At 43.5% G+C, this 18275-nt stretch overlaps 1 protein-coding gene across 29 annotated transcripts in view; it reads right to left on the bottom strand.

Annotated features, from left to right (window-relative positions):
- FOXP1 (forkhead box P1) overlaps positions 1–18275 on the bottom strand; it is a 422694-nt gene that overhangs the window by 69963 nt on the left and 334456 nt on the right. For 23 of the 29 annotated variants that reach the window (NM_001076698.1, XM_041718651.2, XM_030282743.4 and 20 more), the window contains 2 exon segments: positions 4625–4714; positions 5801–5938. In NM_001076698.1, coding sequence (NP_001070166.1) covers positions 4625–4714; positions 5801–5920 — 210 coding nt within the window. In that variant the 5' untranslated portion in view covers positions 5921–5938. 29 annotated transcript variants of the gene reach the window in all.

Below are 18275 nucleotides of genomic sequence, written 5' to 3'. Positions count from 1 at the left end.
TAGAAAGAAGATGGAGTTGCTTTACTCCACAGGGATGTGAACCTTGAACCTTCGAGGTGTAAAAGAACATGTTGCTTTTCTCACTACTGTACCCAGAGAAGCTTTTAACTACTCTGTTTATCACTTCTGACATAAATAAATGAGAAAAAATCAGACCTTTGAAGAAGAAAAACTTCATCTAATATTGTTAATTAGCCATGACAAACGATGAAATAACATTGTAAATCTTTCATAGAAACAGCCACTAGATTTTAATTACACACATTCATAATTTAGCAAACAACATCTTACTTGAATGTGAGTGTTTAATATGTACAGTACTCGAGGCTTCAGAGTCCTTAATTTTGTTCAGTTAAGGAAGCCTCTAGGTTTTGCTTCCATGCTCATCTTGTATTTTATTTGCTTTGTTCTTTAAAATCCATGAAAGGCTTTGCATTTTGATAAATATCTTTTTATTTATTGTACAATGACAGGAGGAAAACTTTTGTTGTGTAAAACATCAATACATCATGCCAGTGTTTAGCAGTTCCTTGTGCTAGCCAAAAAAAATTAATGTAGATTTCCTTAGTAATTATCTGAGTGATAGAAAGATAATACAGTGCAGTAGTACAATAAATAGAAGGAAATTATCTAATATCCCTAATCTGCTAGGAATCATACCAAGGTGGAGGTCTTATACACATTATGGCTAACAATTATGGAAAGAAAATTAACTCTTACCAAACTGCACACTTTCACAAACAAACCCCAGCCAGATCCTGAGCTTTCTGTCACCCCTCCTTGACACCAAGCCGGAGGATCACTGGCTCCATTCCCTACTGGTGTTACACAGGGAAAAAGTCCCACCAGAGCTGCTGGAGCACGACTGACAGACATCAACTGTGGCTTTGACCCCCACCTTCTCGTACCACCATGCCCCATCAATCCTAATACTGCAACTGACTTAATACCCACAACTCTGAAAGTCAGCCATTCCATTCGTCTTATTTATAAACTCAATTTATCTTACTTCCAAAGAAAACCTTGGACTTCAGGAACACATCTAAACAAATAGGTGTTTGGATATTCTGAAACTCGGAGAGTTTACATTTCTTTGCAACAGCTTGCTCTGACACATCCATTTGTTGCAACTATTTGCAACAGCACCATATGCATGCAGGCCCCAGCAACAGTTGTATTGAGCTAAAGTAATGTTTGCCTCCATAAATATTAATTTTAAAATATATACACTTAAAGTATTTATATTAATATATTTATATTATTAGTATGAGTAGTAAGCTGTGTTTTACCTATTTGCCATATGAGTGCAAACCTAGCACACAGATTTTTTTTTTTATAAAAACCCTTATATCAATTGAATGATGCCCTTTTGGTTGTCTTCTCAGCTATCCTAAGAAAAGCTCTTGAACACACTCTACTTTGAAAAGCCAGGATATAAAAGTATACAAGGCCCATTGTCCAAGAAAGAATTTAAAAGCAAGACACGTTGCCAAACTGCGCTCCCCACCCAGTTACCAAACACAGGATACAAGGCAGTTTGTTTACTTCTCACAATTGAATGCATACAAAAAAGGTCTCGGTGCAGTCCTGTTGTCAGGTCAGTAGTCAGTGTTAAAATGCTGAAATATCCTGATAAAACTTGCATTTTTGATCCCCTCCCTAAAGCTTCTGTCAAAGGTCTGTTTTCCTTTCTTGGGTTACTCCCTACTGCCTAACATAAACTGTCACGGTGCCGGGGGACAAACGGCCCTGCTCGGGAAACGGCGCGCTCCGTCCTGCGCCAGACCCCGAGCACCCCTCTGGCTCTGGGGAGCCCCAAATTCTCCAGGGGAGAGCAGGAACAGGGCTGAGATACCCCCAGCACCTCAGCCCCTCGCTGTTGGGTACTGCTCACGCTCTGCTACCCCACGCAGAACCGCCAGGAACCTCGCTGGGGTCTGTCTGTTGCTCTGCTTGGTCCCGTTCACCAGCGGGGCTGGGGAGGTTGGTTGTGTTTTGCTTTTTTCACGAGAGCACAATAGGACAAGGCACTCACAAAATGAGTTGGGGGATGCCGTACATGAATACGCTTGTTCCATCTGTCAAGGTACAAGCTCAGCCCTCGTTAGCACGGCAGCCGCCGGCCCCCACCACGGCGCTGCCCGTCAGTTTTCAGTGCCAGAGGGAGGGGGAAGAAATAAAATAATACAAGACCACCTTTTCCATGCTAATTTAGCAAGAATAACCTCCTTAAACTGGGCTGAACAAACCTGTGGGGTGAAATGCATTGTTGAAACGGATCTCCACTAAAACCATCAGCAAAAATACTCCCCCCACAAACCCCTAGAATAAGCTGAAGAGAGTTAGGTCCTTGTTCTCCTTCCAGCTATCGTGTTAAAATGCTCTTCTTGAAACAGGAAGGAGTCCTTTCTTATTGTTGCTTTCGCTAGTGTAATATCAGAAGTGTGACCACAGTAAATCAGTGTGTTAGATATTGAAATGCCATCACATTGTCTAACTTCCCTTCTTGTCTTTTTTAACACAAAGTATTTTTTTTCTTTAAGCTCCAAGCCCTCATCTTTGTGTCTGAGATGCTCTCCTGTCTGACAACAGCAATTTAGAAGAGTTAACTTTTATCGTTCATTCTGCTGTGTAACTTTCCCCTTCAAATTTCTTTATCTGCCCTCTGAGCTCATCTGAACTTTCATGTTCTCCCAGCATGTAGGCTTGCATTCAAAACTATGTCTAATAGACCAAATAAGAGGTTAATAAGAAGTGGCAACAGAAAGAAAAAATACAATCCCTGGTAACTGATAAGAATGACAGTGGCAGCCCTTTATTGTTTGTCTTCAAATATAGAGTTAAAGATCTTTAAAAAACTAAATTTTGACGCCTTTGAAAAGAAAGAAGCACAAAATAACAACAGGGGGTTATTGCCTGCCAGCCACAGGGGAGAAGCTCCATAATTCTTATTCTCCCTTTTGAAGGCTGTTAGAAATCTGATTCAAAAAAGCAACAGCAGAAGGAGAAAGCCTCTTGAGGCTATCGCCATTTCCTGTGATCATGCATAATGCGTTTCAAAAGTGGGTTTTTACCAATTCTGTTGATCAATTGCACCTCCTTCATATTCCCTCTTTTTTCTGCTGTGTTTACATCTGATGTGACTCAATGACAAGCGCTGTCTGAGACTGTGAAACAGACCTGTCATGTTGATTTATGGGCGCATCAAACCACGACTTGTCCAAACTGAAGCTCGCAGTTCATTAATTAGAGAGTTGTGACTTTGAAGTCAGCTTTCAGACTGTGGTTTTTAACATTTGGCTTAATTTATATGCTCTTGAATGTGGATCTCTAAGGAAAAAACTGAAATTCCCTTCTTGTCTTTGAACTTCTTTTGACCGCACAATAATCATTTCTTTGTCCAGAGTGATGCCTGCATCCCAGAGTCATTAACGCGCATTGAACTGCCACTGATGAGTAAGCCCTACTGAATTAGAAAAACAGCCAGCAAAACAAAGCTGAGAGCATTCTGCACAGTGATATCTCACAATTACATGCCTTCCCTCCCTGTGCCATTTCCATTTTAATTACTGTTAGTCCTTTAGATTTACATTTTAGACACTTTTTAATCTGTTCCCTTTTTATTATAGTGGCGCCCGTAAGCGCGCTATGGTTAAGGTTGTGTCAGCGTTTCCATTATAAACCCCCCTGTTTTCAGGGGTTTATAACTCAGCTGGAAAAATTCACTCTGGGTTGAAACTTGGCACAGGTGGCACAATTTGACAAAATTTCAAGGGGAATGGGGAGCAGAAATTGGTGCATGCTTTGAGCAACACCCCTTGTCAGGTGACACAAGCGCAGCCGCTGTCCCCGGACGTCACCCGGTGTCTCACGCCAGGAGGCAGCTTTCTAGGATCTACCTAAGCCAGCACTGATCTCAGATTAAACAGCAAAGTCCCAACTCCTCCAGACTTAGGAGGTAGGCTCAGCACCTTAAAGTAAATGTAACTGCAGGAAAATTAAATCTAAGCGCACAAAAAACAAATGAAGTTTTGGATGTGACAGGTATTTTGAAAGTGTATCTAAAGGACAGGCAGAAGCTACCCTGGCCTGTCCCTCCAGTTACGGACCATGGTGGCATCAGAGCAAGGTCTCCTGTCACCTCTTCTCCGTGTCACCACTGATGCTGCTATAGTGTGGTCCCTCCTGCTCAGCCCCTGCTTTGAGGAATGTGCAACCAGAACCTCCCTGGCTGGAAAGTGCAAGCCCAAACTCGACACCTCTCGGCATTTTGCCTTGTTCAGAGAGGACAGAAGCAATCTGTGCCTGCTGCCTTTCCCCCTCCCCTCTCCACCATAACTAACTCCCCAAAGCACTCTCCCCAAGATACAAGTCTAGATGCCTGCTCCAGGACTCATACCCAACAGCAAGGCCTGGTCCTCTGCTATAAAATATGTGGCAGAAAGCAAATGGAAAGCACAGGAAAACACAGGCGAAAACAGGACAATAACTCTAAATCTGAAAGCTGAGGCCCGATAGAGTCAGTTCAGTTGTGCAATCATTTATAAGATGAATGACAGTTTAATAGCCACTAGACAGTCCCCAGGGATCTGTGGTTTGAAAGTAAAATGGGTATTGTCTGTACCTCTTTAGGCTGTTTTCCAGCATGTTGTTGCTGTAAAAGTTGAAGCTGCAACTGTTCCTGTTGTTTCTTATAAAACTCTTGAAGCTGCTGCTACAAAGAAAAGGAAAGATGGTAAGTAACAAAGTGGAGAGCCAATTCAGTGTCCCTTTTGGTGTAACACACAAACTGAGATTTGAAAAATAGCATCCTTTTATCTGTAATGGTCTGACCTTTAGTTTGAAACTCAACAATAAATTCAGTGCACACTGACTATTCTTGGCATTATCGTTTGAAAAGTAATCTCCAAAATGAACTGATGAAAAACATACCATTTTCTACACAAACTAATTAAAATAAGGCAAGGAATGACCTTTGATTGTAACAACAAAGCCAAAATGCCCTTGCTGAGAGAGCCTGGCAGATCTCTGTTGTGAAACACACATGCTTTCTAAATGATAGGGTTTGACTGTATTAAGTGTTGTTCAATACATGCACAGACATCCTGGGAAATGCTCTCCTCCTCCCGTTCCCCAGATGTGCTCTGTGCGGCAGCGCTCCGGCCGCGGGCAGGACGGAGCCTGGGAGCCAGGAGGAGCAGGCAGGGTCGGGCTGGGGGGATGCTGACACCCACCCCGGCTCCCTGAGACCCCGCTGGGCCAAACCCTGTGACAACAGAGCCTCGGGGCTTCTTGGTGGCCAGCTTCCAGCTGAGAAAAGGACCACGGGCTGCAAGAAGCATTGACACACAGCCCAGCATATGTTGGCTGAAATCAAACAGGCTTGCAAACCCCTCCACTTCTGCTTCCACAGCCCTTTATGGTTTCAGATGGAAATAACGAGGTCTAAATTGGGAAATATGGCCCTTCTACCTTGTTTATTCCAATTAGTCAGGGCACACCAAGCCTTCTGAGGGATGCAGGCAAAAGCAACGGGGACATCTGCCGAAGTCCTGACACTTAAATATGCATCTGTATTATTTAGCTGATCTTGGAAACACTCCTAGCACTGCTCTCTGGATTTGTTTCCAGTAGCTATTTCTAGAATTGGAAACAAAAGAGCAGTCAGTTCAGCGCACAGCATGGCTGCTTCAAGGTTCAGACCTGAGATGTGGCAGCTTCTTTCCCCAAGGGTGTTCCAGGAGGTGAAGCCTCCAGCACTCACAGGGGCCACCTGAGCAGCTGTTAAGGAAACAATTACCTGTTGAAGCATGAGTGCCTGCTGCTGTTGGAGCAGGACTTGGAGTTGCTGGGGAGTTAGCACTTGTTGCTGGAGGATCTGCTGCATTTGCTGGGGAGTGATCACTTGAGGTGTCATCATAGCCACCGACACTGGAACCTGAAGGCCAAGAGGAGACAAACAGGGTCAGAGCACATCCCCATGCCAGGGCAGCCCATTTCTGGCATCTCTGAAGGTGAGAGTCCTTAGAGCCCACTCTGGCCAGCACACAGGGATTGACCACACCTTCCCAGTGACTAAATTCCCCCTTTGCAAAACACTATTGGATGGAAATTCCTTAAAGCAAGTAATATGGTAAGATTGATTTATTTTTTCAAGAAATCATCAGCTGGGTCTTTCCCTCTCCCAGAAAGCCCTTGCCTTCTGCAGAGAAATCCAACAGCCAAATATCCCGCACTGATGGGATCTAGACCCTATTACGACAGGTTTTTCAGAAAATTGAAGGAAGGCTCAGTGATGTGAATAACAGCACTAGACTTCTATGCAATTTTTACAGAAAGGCCCTACCACGATGTCTTTACCATTCCATATTCACCCAGCATACAGATGTCTTCAATTCTTTCATATTATGTGAGATACCATTAAAAGCCGCTTTCCATGACATTTCAGTGACAAACAGCTACAGTGATGAACTTGATAGCATTTCATATTTGCAACTGTTAACACGTTTCTGCACGGGCATCTTTGCAAGGAACCTGTACACTGTATCTGAAAGGATGATGTCTTGTTCAGATAAAACACTGACATTAAAATGACAGGCTGTCTTGGCCAAGGTTACACAAATTGTATTCAAGCGGATACCTAATGACAATGCTATGAATTCTGCAAGCTTTCTAGAATGTAATTTAGCTATTCAAAATAATCACTGCACTTGTGTTTAATTTGCAGACTACATGAGAACCATTTTGTCAGTCCCAGTAATGCAAGAAGACTATTTCCCTAGAAACCCACCCCTCTACCCTCCACCCCAAAAAAGGAAAAGAAAAAGAGGGGAAAAAAACAATAGAGGAAAATACAAAACCCATATGAGTTTTGCCAGTAATACTGAAGCACCTTACTTTTCTATAGTTTTAAATCAAACACATGACAGCACAAAACTAAAAGCAGTAAAGGATATACTTTGCTAAAAAGGATCTCCTGTCATCTCATGTATTGCAATAAAAGCTAATAACATGTTTAGCACTTTTTCCATGCACCACTTTAAAAAAAAAAATCAGCAGACAATAGCTGATCAGAAGATAAAGGAGTTTAAAAAAAAAAACCTCCAGTGTAGTAGTAAGCAAGAGAGAAATGCAGTATTAATTTTATGTAACATAATGTCTTAATATGCAGTTTATCTTGACTTTTTCACATGATTTGTCCTGTCATTTGCATAGCAAGCTCTCATTCCTAATTTCACAGTCATTATGCACTGATGTCCTGATTTCTCAGCATCACTAATCTTGATGAACTAAAAATGGTTCCTGAAGGTCAGACGCATGTACAGTGCACATCTCCCCGTGTTGTTGTGTACATGTCGTGTGCCAGGGCCAGACACTGCCTCCAAAACATTTGCCTGAGCAGAGCCCAGCAACATCCCACGGCATCCCACGAATGCCGACACGGCAAGTCCTGTGAGCACTCCCTGTGGCACAGCATGTTCCCACATCACTGCTGGGGTCCAGGCTGGTGGGAATGCTGGCAAAATGAGATTTAATCAAGGGACAACCACCGCAACCCACCAAGATCAGTGGTCAATCTCCCACGGTGCTGCAACCCCTTCCCTATGGGAAAGCCACCACCTCGCCACGCAGGACCAGCTCTGAGGACACTGAGCCATCAGGATGGGTAATCCCATTAATTCAGAGAATCTTAATCTGCAGTCTTTTACAAACTTTTCTGGGAGTAGAAAATTATTTAATTAAATCGTGCCGTCACTATCTTCGCTCCAAAGCGTGACTCACCTTCATTATTCTCATCCCCAGAGAAGTTTACTTTACCCTGGGGTTTGTACTACCTCTCATTGAAGGTGGACCAACCAAACAGAAGAGGAAGCATGCTTAAGTATGTTTTCTGTGCCCTTCTTGGAAGATAGACAAGACAAATACTCTTCAGTCAGATTTATGACGACAAGCGGGGATACAGACAGGAATAGGGTGGGGTGCTGTAAACCCTACACATCGGTGATTAATCCAAAGGGCTGCATTCTACCGTCAGCTGGGCAGGGACAACTCCCATTCACTTCCATGGCCTCTCTGCACGTTTATCTTGGGACAGATCTGGCGATTAGGCCCTATCTTTGAAAGCTGGCCATGTACCTTCCAGTAACAAATCTCTTAGCTGCACACTCCTTGCTAGAACAGAAGCACTTAAGCAGAAAGAAAAAAAAAATAATCATGTATGTACTGCACACAGTCGCAGAGTACAAGTACACAGAGTACGAGTTTGTGTTGGTCCGTTCATTTTACCATCTGAAACCACATTTTCACACCACACCTGCGCTTCTAAAGAAGGTGCTGCCTTCCATTTATAAACACAGCTAACAGCCACATTTAGCCACGGCCTGTACTTTAGTTTATCACAAAAGCAACTTACGGAAACCTTGCACAAACAAATCGAAATGAACCAGAAACTATTGTGTTAAGAATTACAACACACATCCCGGACGAGTGTGGGCACACATATACGGTCTGAGGGACTTTAAATAGTTAAGAATGATGGCCTATATATCCACTCTCTTAACTCCCAACGTCCAACTTTTCCATGTAGCTAGTCCCTGGTAATACTAGGAATCAAAGGGCATGCAGCACCAGCAATAGGCTATTATAGCCCACACTTTATTACCCATTACTACCGAGGTCATTAGCGGTAAGAGTGATTGTACCGGTCTTAACCTATTGATCATTGTAACTACTATCATTTAATCCCGTGTTGAATGTCTGGAAAGCTGCTAAAGGCACACAAGAGAGAGTGCTTTAGTGATGAGAAATATAGCCAAAGCTTGGAAATTACACTTTGATTCATAAAATCTAGCCAGTGGTTTAAATCAATAGTATTTAAAACAGTCATGTAAGTTCTTAACTACAGCTCTCTAATATTTATGGGTCCCTTTTTGAGTGTATTCAGTCAAAACTAAACTTTATTTTAGATACTGTGCTAATATACTTTACATTATGTTAGATAAAAAATATTTATTTCTGATATTTTGTCTGATAGTAAGTGAAACCTAAACCAAGAGCTATAAATTCATTTTAGATTTCTATCTCTCAGATGTCAACTTAAATGTGTTGCCAAAAAAAAAATTACAAACCAACTTTAAAAAATGACTTAACTGTTTAAGTACATGAAAATGAGCATGTTTTATGAGTTAACAATGAATCATAGAAAGCAGTCTATGAAGAACTAAAATAATTCTGTCTTACTGCCTTCAGGGAGTTGAAGTTCAAATTAAACTACTGGCAGATATATTTAAAGAATGCTAAGTTAGCATGCAGAGAAGAAATCAATCTTTTATTTTTTCTTTCAAGTTGTTTATTTCTGTTTTGCACTTGAAACATGATTGTTGTTATTGATATGATTAATGAACTACTTTTGGTATTGTTGACTGATAACAATAGGGTGTGGTAGATACCCAGCTGCATGTAAACCTGGCAGCAAAGGTAAAAATACAGCTGCAATTTGGCTTTGGGAGCTGTGCTAGTATGGACCTGCTGACATGCTAATACCATCAACGGCAAAAAACGTCTTTAATACTCACAATTGTCTTCGCTCACTGTTTCTCCCAGGGTTTTGCCTCTGCTCCTCCACATCCCCCAAAGCCCTCCTGGCCCCACAGTCCCCTCTGAGACCCTCCCATTTAAGCCCTAAAAACACCCTATTTTGGCAAGACTGGCCAAGGGAAACTTCCACAAACTTGGGCCAAGTTCCCCTTTAACTTCCCCATGAAATTAGAGTAGGGATGCATTTGTCACTCCTCCACACAACCCAGACAAGGGTCACAGGGATGAAAATGATTTAGTCCTATTTAATCATCTCCATTCCCTCATTTTTGGTGATATTAATATAATTAAATACTAGCTAAATAATTTCAAGTAGTTTAATCTTGTATGAAGAAAAAAAAAAAAAAAAAAAAAAGAAGAATGCCATTTTCACACCCCGTGCCTCCGATGCTGGATACGGCTGTGGTCCTGTTAACTGTCAGCAGGCATGCATGGAAGATGGGGAGGATTTCCTTAATTCATAAAGAATAACTCTGCCAGAAAATCCTTTTCTCCTGCGATCTATGTTCGAACTTGATTTCAGTCAGCCCTCATACCAGGCACCTTGGATTTCCAAACAGCAATTCTTCGGTTAAAGATTTTGTGATAAAAGTTAAACGGAGCAAAACAGCTGAAGACAGAAAAGAACAAGTCGCCGAGGAACAGTTAAAAATACTGAACTACAGTAAAAATAGCTCCGGCCAGGCAAAACCAAACAATGAACTTGAGCTGTCCTATTAGCAAGGTATTAAATACAATATATTTAAAATATTAAAAAAAAAAAAAAAATCAGGTGAAACAATGCAAAACAGAAGATATAGCACTGACACCCTGGCAAGCAGAGAGGCACGATGCCGCAACCCAGAGCAGAGCCCAGCAAAATAAGAAGTGCTGAAGGCAGGCAGGACCTGCTTCCATCCTGAGACTAAAACATTTCTGACATAATATTTCATCCTCTAAAATCCCAACACAAAACGCCACTGTCGGAATTATTCAAGCAGGAACTGCAGTGCTGGTTCATTATGCAAAATGGAATCTCACTTTTAGACTTAGTTCTTTTGCCATAATACAGCACAGCACATTAAGACAGGTAATGTTTATTATATTAATGTAAAATCAGCTAAGTAGTCTGTCATTAGCATAACTGTGCTCTCTGTAACAATACAACTCCCTATTGTAAGGGGGGGGAAACCTCCTTAAAATTAAATTAGCATTTTATTATTACGATTTTGTTTATTATATTTTATCAGGAGTGAAGATCTCCTTCTGACCCACAGAAAGCAAAACGATGGGATATGCTGGCATATCAGGATGTCTGCCTCTTCTGCATTCTCTTCTAGCTGAGGAAAAACGGGAATATTTTCGTATTTGTTTACAGAATGAAACATCTGATCTTATCTTCCACTTCTCATGCATACCAGGTTTCTCACTAAGTGCCAGGATAATTGTTTCTGCTATAATAAATACCCATTTAATTTGCATAAAAATATAAAGTTTACATAAATTAAATCCTTTCTACATCTAACATTTGTCAAATAGAGACTAAACCAGAACATACATACTCACACATCCAAATACCCCTTTAAAAAGATGAGTGAGATTTTAAGCTTGAGATTACCATCATAATTTTTCACATTTTAAAAAGTTACCATTTTTGTTTCCATCTCTAGCATGAAAGGAAAAATTATATAACCTGCTGTACGTGGTTTGAAACAGTGGTGATTTTATAATGATTCAGTTTAAAACTAAAAAAAAAAAAAGGGAGAGAGAAAAAACCCTGCATTTTTTTTCAAGAGTTTAGGAAGGGAAATGTTAGATCAACATATTCTGCCAAAAAAGCCTCAAATAAACTAAAAGCAATCCTGCTTAGAAACATCCAAAATACCACTAAAGCCCTTGAAAACCCCTCGAAACCCTGTCTCCCAAATACCCTTAATATACTGAGAATGATCATGGTGTCAGACTCCTTACAGTTGTGTATTAATTCATACATACATTATGGAGAGCTTAATTAAATAATAAAAGACCATGACTGAACCAGCAGCATTTAATATGCCCAGAATTTCATGTGAGTGAAAGGGAAGTGTTATACAGAGGGGCTTTTTCCTTTTTTTTTTTCTTAGGGCAGATTTTAAAGAACTGCAACTCCCAACAGATTTCTAGGAAGGATGAGCCCTCTCTACAACCCTGGCTATTTTCCCCTGCAAGAATCAAATCCATAGCAAACCCAGGGCATTTGAGATGACGTACATTGTCATGGCCAGTTGAAAAAAAAAATTAGTGATTCTTGGAAAAAAAATAAAAAGCACCTGGTTAAATCGTGCTGTTTATTTCCCACACAAACCAGAGCTCTGCTTAAACACTCGGGTTGCCTTTGCCACTCTGGCTCCAAGTGACGCCTTGATAACAGTTGTAAACTTTATTTGCTCAAAAATGTGCAGGTTTTCACACCTATGGCAGACACCTACAGCTGAACATCACAGCTAAGCACAACGGTGCAAATGAGATTCTAATGAGAAAACATCAGTTGCCTCTTTGACAATTTTGCCATTCACTGATTTACTTCTAATGAAGACGCACTGCAACCAGCCAGCTCGCCGTGTTAAAGGTCAAAGCACGTTCAAAAAAATGCCTCACAAAATCAAGGCAAATGGGAAACCCGCAAAGAAACCTTCTCATAAAGTGGCGTGGCAATTAGAGTAATTGTGCAAAAAGCCGTCTTCGGTAAAAAGTAAAAGAAATTAAGCTGCCACTACTGTAACAGGTTAGATGAAAATCAAAATTTAATGTATTCTCCCTTGTGTCATCTTGTTTTGTCAAAACATCAAATAGAATTGGAAAGTACAAAATAACAAGCCCTTGAGAAATCACAGAAGCCGACCTTTTTGATGTTGTTGGTTTACCTTGTTCTCAGTTATTTGAACAATGATGTTTCAGATTTAAGGGCAAGATAAAGCTTAAAAATTAAAACCCGTTGTCAGTTTGGGGAGGAGGGGTTGTTGTCCCTGCCAAATAACAGAGCATCTTACCTAATCAATGAAGGCAAACCCGTCCGAAACTAGTGCACAGAACAATTAGCAATTCCACTTATTTGTTCAATATTCAGTCTGGGTTCTGTAACATTCATTCAACTTCAATACAGACTACAGATCCTCCTGCTAGTGCAGGAAACCACGCTGGAAAGGTTAAAAAGAAAAAAAAAATAGAAGGAAAAAAGGCTGGGGCAGAGATATTTGCCAGTGCTGCTTCTCGCGCAGTCTCTACACAGACACTTCAATCTACAGATGAGTATATGGTGGATTTTTTTCCCTTTCCTTTTAACTGGAAAGCGAAGCTGAACAAGTAAGCACCTTATAAAAACAGAACAGAACAGGACATTTTAACTCAACTACAGCAAAGTAGTTTCCAGTAATGCAGTTCTGCTTTCAATAAAACAAACAAACTGCTTAAAACCAGCCAAGCCTTTCACCAAACAATAACAAATTTAGCTTATGGTGTCAGGACTTTCCCACAATCTAGTTCTGCAGGTGTTGATAAAACTACCCCTGCTACCGCTTTTCCCTAGCAAAGAGGGGAGAAAAACAACACCAGTAAGTTATCCTGCTACTGAGAAACCTTTACAGAAAGTAAATCCAAGAGCTGTGTCCTCCCAGCTCACGTTTGTCTACAGCAGCTCTGAAAAGACTAAGAAATACAGCGCAGAAAAGCACAGGAGCTTTTTAAACTCCTTAAACTTCTGAATGCAAAAATTCTTCTCCCCTTACCTTTCTTCAGCTGCCGAAGCATATAATCACACACACAGAAACCAAGGCATTTTGAACTGAAATAGTAATTTCAGGATTTTAAAAACAACTTCATTCTCAAGCAACAAGGGTGCTTGAGCACTGTCAGGTTAAAACGGTGCATAGAAATCGCTCTGACTGCCCTACCTCGCTTTCAATGCCTAAAAATCCATTTCATCCTTCTCCACACAACTGTTGCAACCCTTTTCTTCCTTGCACACAACTAAAACCAACTCAGCTCGTGCAGCCATCAGAGCCCACCGTCCATCAGTGCAATCATCCATCTGTGACCCACTGCTGCCACTCTGCCATGGGGTCTGATCACTGCTCACACCCCAGCACAAATTTCAGCGTGGGGTTAAGAGCTACACTTCCAAAACGTGTGCAGGGCTCATCCAGCCCCAGAAGAACGTGAGGCACCCACACCTTCCTCTGAGCACTGAGGTCCCTGCAAAAACAGCGCAGGGATTTTATTTCTTCCCTGTCAATCCCATTGTATTTATGACTTCTCTTTAGATCAGCTGAGTGACTGGTCAGAGCATGTCTCAGAGGTTTTTTTTTTTTTTTTTTTTTATTTTAAAGCAAAAATAACACTGCTTAGAAAAGGGAGGGCACAATGGCACAGCAAAGTAAAGTGAATGTTAAACAAGATTCAGAAAAAAAAAACAAACCAACTGTAGCAAACAAAAAAAATTTCAAAGCAGCCCTTCCTATCATAAGCTTTCTGATGATTTATGGTTTACCAACTCAGCAAGGTTACGCAACACTGCATGCCTTTAGATGCATTATTTGAGTCAGTTGAGATTTAATTAAGATCACAGCCTCCAAAATCCCTGTCAAATGAAAATTCACAGAAGACAATACACTATATATCCTCATGCAGATAGTCTCCATTCCATGCTCTGGAATAACATAAGTTAATCCTCGTTTCTATGGTGGCAGACAAAAGTTCACTAATTTTGTTTTCTTTTGACACTTGTGTTGTTTTCTGTTTTATGTCATGAGATCATTCCCTTTTGAGAGGGGAGGGGAGCTGATATAGGGGGAGAGGAGGGAGAGCAATATGTCTGAATATGGCAGCAGATGTATTTTGACATTCTCACAGCTCTGCTGTGATGTCATCAAGTTTTCATATAATTAACCCCTGCCAGTAAGAGCATCCTTTCATGACATCTGTCCATTGGGAAGAGGAAGAAGGAGTCAGGGAAAAAAGCACAAAAAGTGCCTCAGTCTTGCTCTCACACAAAAACCAAAATCAAACAAAATTAAATAAAGGCTACAAAACAACATTTACATCTTCCTTCTGTATCAGTGACTGGCTTTCCCCAATTCATTATCTGCCCCAACTACCTCCTCACCTCTGAGGTGCTCTGAAACCACACGCCACGGATGTGCAGCTCATTCCCAGCGCCTTCTCCTCCTTACGGTCCTGGTGCAGGGAAACCCCTTCACTGTATAATCCAGTTCCTCTATTTGCTAAGCATGAGCACGTTAAATAAAACAATATTTCTTACAGAGAAATTGCTAGAACTTTACCTCATCGCACTGTATTCCTATTTGCATTATCTTAATATCTGCTTGCTTATCTCATGGTTTAGAAATGACAGGTGCTAGCGGTCTTTTGTTTGACAGGCCACTACACAAATAACTGTCTTGCCTGAAAGGGCTAATGCACTACTAATGAACAATAAATCAACTTTGATTATAAAGTGTCAGACCAATCAGTTTGCAGTTCAGCTCTATCACAGTCTAGGCCAAGGCAGCTACTCTGCTCAGGCAGGACTCGGGTTTCATCTCTGCAGCCTTATCAATGAAATTTTTTGGACGCAGCCACAGGAGATCACTGAAAGCCCTCTGACAGCAGATTTTCCGCTGGCTGCGAGGAGAGGACAGAGCCTGCTTTTAGAGACTTCCTAGGCTGCTACTACAATAAATATACAATCAACAAAAGCCATTTCTTTACCAGACAGAACCACACTCTAATGACATACGCACATGTGCACATGTGTTGTAGCCGTGACTTTTAGAAGCAAACAGAAATGCCTTTCAACTTGGTGTAAAAGATGTGCGAGATGCCAGAAAGCTCTGCACATCAAACACACTTAGGAGGGGTTCGATCTGGTAAATAATAATTTAGCAGGGTGCTTACAGCTCCGGGGGGAGAGGAGGGTAAAGAGCCTCCTCGCCTACTACAGCTACTGCACATGCACAAGGCATTCCAGGATTGGGCCCAGGAGCATCAGGCGTGAGAATCAGCTGGGATCCACATAAAAGAAAAGATTTTAGCATTTAAGTTTATTTATAAAAAGGCAAACTAGCATACGCAAGTCACTTTTTATTAGAAATAAACTTCAGCGATTTATTGTCGTTCACAACTCAACACTCAACTGCTAGAATAAATCCAACCGTTTGGTTTTCATAAACAGATCTTGGTCACCCTGAATGATTCACACTTCCTGCCACCAAACTTGTTTTTATTTAAAAATACGAAATGGTAGCGTGTGGAACGCCGGCACACGCACCGGGAGCGCTGTGTCGCGTTACCGAGGGGCTTTTCCCTGCCACCAGCACGAGTCACAACTCTCACTGCCTTCGGAAACAAGCTGGCTTTGAAGGAGTTAATTGCAGAAAGGAAGAGTGTATATGCACTTTGCTCTAAACTTACCACCCACTTCCTAAGGGTTCCCTCCTCCCCGCCACCACCACCACCCTCGAAATTTCAGCTCACTCGCATTGCAACGCTGACACCGAGCCCGGCTGCGCCGAGATCCCGTTACATCCATTGCGCCGGGGTTCACAGCACCAGTCAATGTCAAAAAAAAAGCTCGCTCACTTAATTTCCCCCTGGTAAATTGACTAGCGAATCCGTTCAGCGATCCCGGTTCCTGACATTTAAACCTGACACTGTGTTTTATCCGGCTCCGTGCACTTTCCCTCCTTCCTCGCTCTCCTTCCCAACTCCGGCGCTGCGGCACAGCCCGCCCGGCTGTCACGACAGGCGCCGGGCGACACGCTCCGCTCATCACTTCGAAAATCCCCCGGAGAGTTGCGGGGCGCACACGCCCTCCCTCCTTTCCCTCCCTCCGTCCCTCCCTGCTCCCGCGGAGGAGCCGGGACCCCGCGGCTCCTCCAGGCCGCCGCGGCTCTTTCCGCCACTTTTGCGCGGGCCTCCCGCCCCCGATCCCCCCCGAGGGATCACCCACCTGGACGGCGGCGGGCGGCGTGCGGCGCGCCGGGCCATGGAGCGGGCTGGCGGAGCGGCGGGCGCGGAGCGCTGCGGAGCCTCCGCGGGCGCGGGCGGAGTGCGGAGCGCGCTGCTCGCGGGCTGCCGCCGCCGCGCCGCCACCCGCGCGGCCCCGCCCTGCGCCGCCGCGCACACCCCGCCCCGGAACGGGGCGCCCCGCGGGCCGCCCCCGCCCCCCGCCCGGGCACCGCGGCTGGACGCCCCCCCCGGACCCCGCCGCGGCCGCGGGGCGGGGGAAAGCGCCGGCACAGCGCGCTGGCGGCTCGCCCGGGGAGCCTCCTGCCCGCCCCGCAACTTTCTCTTCTCCCGCGGAAAGTGGCTGTCGCTCTCCTGCTGCCTGCCCGACAGCTCTGCCGCACAACCCCGGCGTTTCGCTATCGGAAAATAGAACTGAGAATAATAAAGAAACGACCACAAGGTGCCTCTGGCGGGAGTTTGCGCCAAAACGGGGCAGAGCGCCCGGCCTGCCGAGGGGAGCATCTCCCCTTCTTCCCTCGGCCGCGCCTGGTACCCTGTCCCCCTGCCAGCCCTGCCCGGGACATCCACGGCCGCACGCACCCAAGGAGCCGAGCCTCGAGCTCCGTGCGCCCAAAGCCGCTGTGTTTGGGTCTGGGGCGCCTCTCAAACCTGGGGTACGCTTCACTCAGAATGAGCTTCACAAACTCAGGCGGGTGAGCTCAAAAAAATGCTTCTTCAGACTTCTCTTCAGACCCTAGGTTCGTGCGCTCTAACCCAGGGATTGCCACAGACCTGGTGCTGTTTTCCCGTCCCCAAAAAGCTCCCATCCATAGCATATGCTGAGCCGGATTCCACAGAGATCATCGAGTTCAAACCATCTTAGGCAGCAACATTTGGTAAAACCTCTCCCCCCCATTTCAATTACAGTTTTTTTTTTACCTTTTCACATAGTTTCTGAAGACAAAATTGATGCAGAGAGTAAACTCCTGAGTTACTTCACAAGCAAGCACAAGAGCAGACAGAGCTGCCCTGCACCATTCCCAGCAGAAACTCCCGTTATTTGCAGGAGTCGGGGCTGTCAGACAATAGCCCCATTAGTGATGCTGCTGAAGAACCTCACAAGAAGCAAAGACAAAGGACCCAATTTACTGACAACTTGTGATCTGATGTTAAGTGGGATGCGATACGGATTGCTTTCCACCCTAAAGTGTTTTCGTGTCAGATAACAAATTTATTAATGGGATTTTTTTCAGGTCACAAAAATGTGACCCCACCCTCTTATGAATATTTAATAAGGGACTAAGGGCATCTTTTGCAAGACCCTAAATCTGCCAGAAACAGCCTACATGAATCAGAAAGTGCTTGCCTCTTAAAGGGGCACAGCTGCCCTGAGCAGGTCAGCACAGACAGGGCATGGGAGCAGCCAGGATTTATCCATGTTATATCTGTGCAGAGTTAAGCACACACGTACACACACAGCCCCCAATGCACTGGGAGCTCAGCAATAACATAAACCATAAAGCATGCCACGCACTAGTAATAATTATCACCTGTGCTTAAGAGAAATCCTTCCTGTCCTGGACTTCAAAGTGATCTCGAGGAACTTGGATTGCTTTGGGAAATACACGACAGAATGCACAGACTTAAACTTTTCAACAGTTCTCTTGTGGACCACCTCCTCCTTCCTGCTGTATTTCTAAGAGTGTTGCTGTGGC

This window comes from Taeniopygia guttata, chromosome 12 (genome assembly GCF_048771995.1).
Source record: "Taeniopygia guttata chromosome 12, bTaeGut7.mat, whole genome shotgun sequence".
NCBI classification, from domain to species: Eukaryota; Metazoa; Chordata; class Aves; order Passeriformes; family Estrildidae; genus Taeniopygia; species Taeniopygia guttata.
This window is presented reverse-complemented; position numbering and strand designations above follow the sequence as displayed.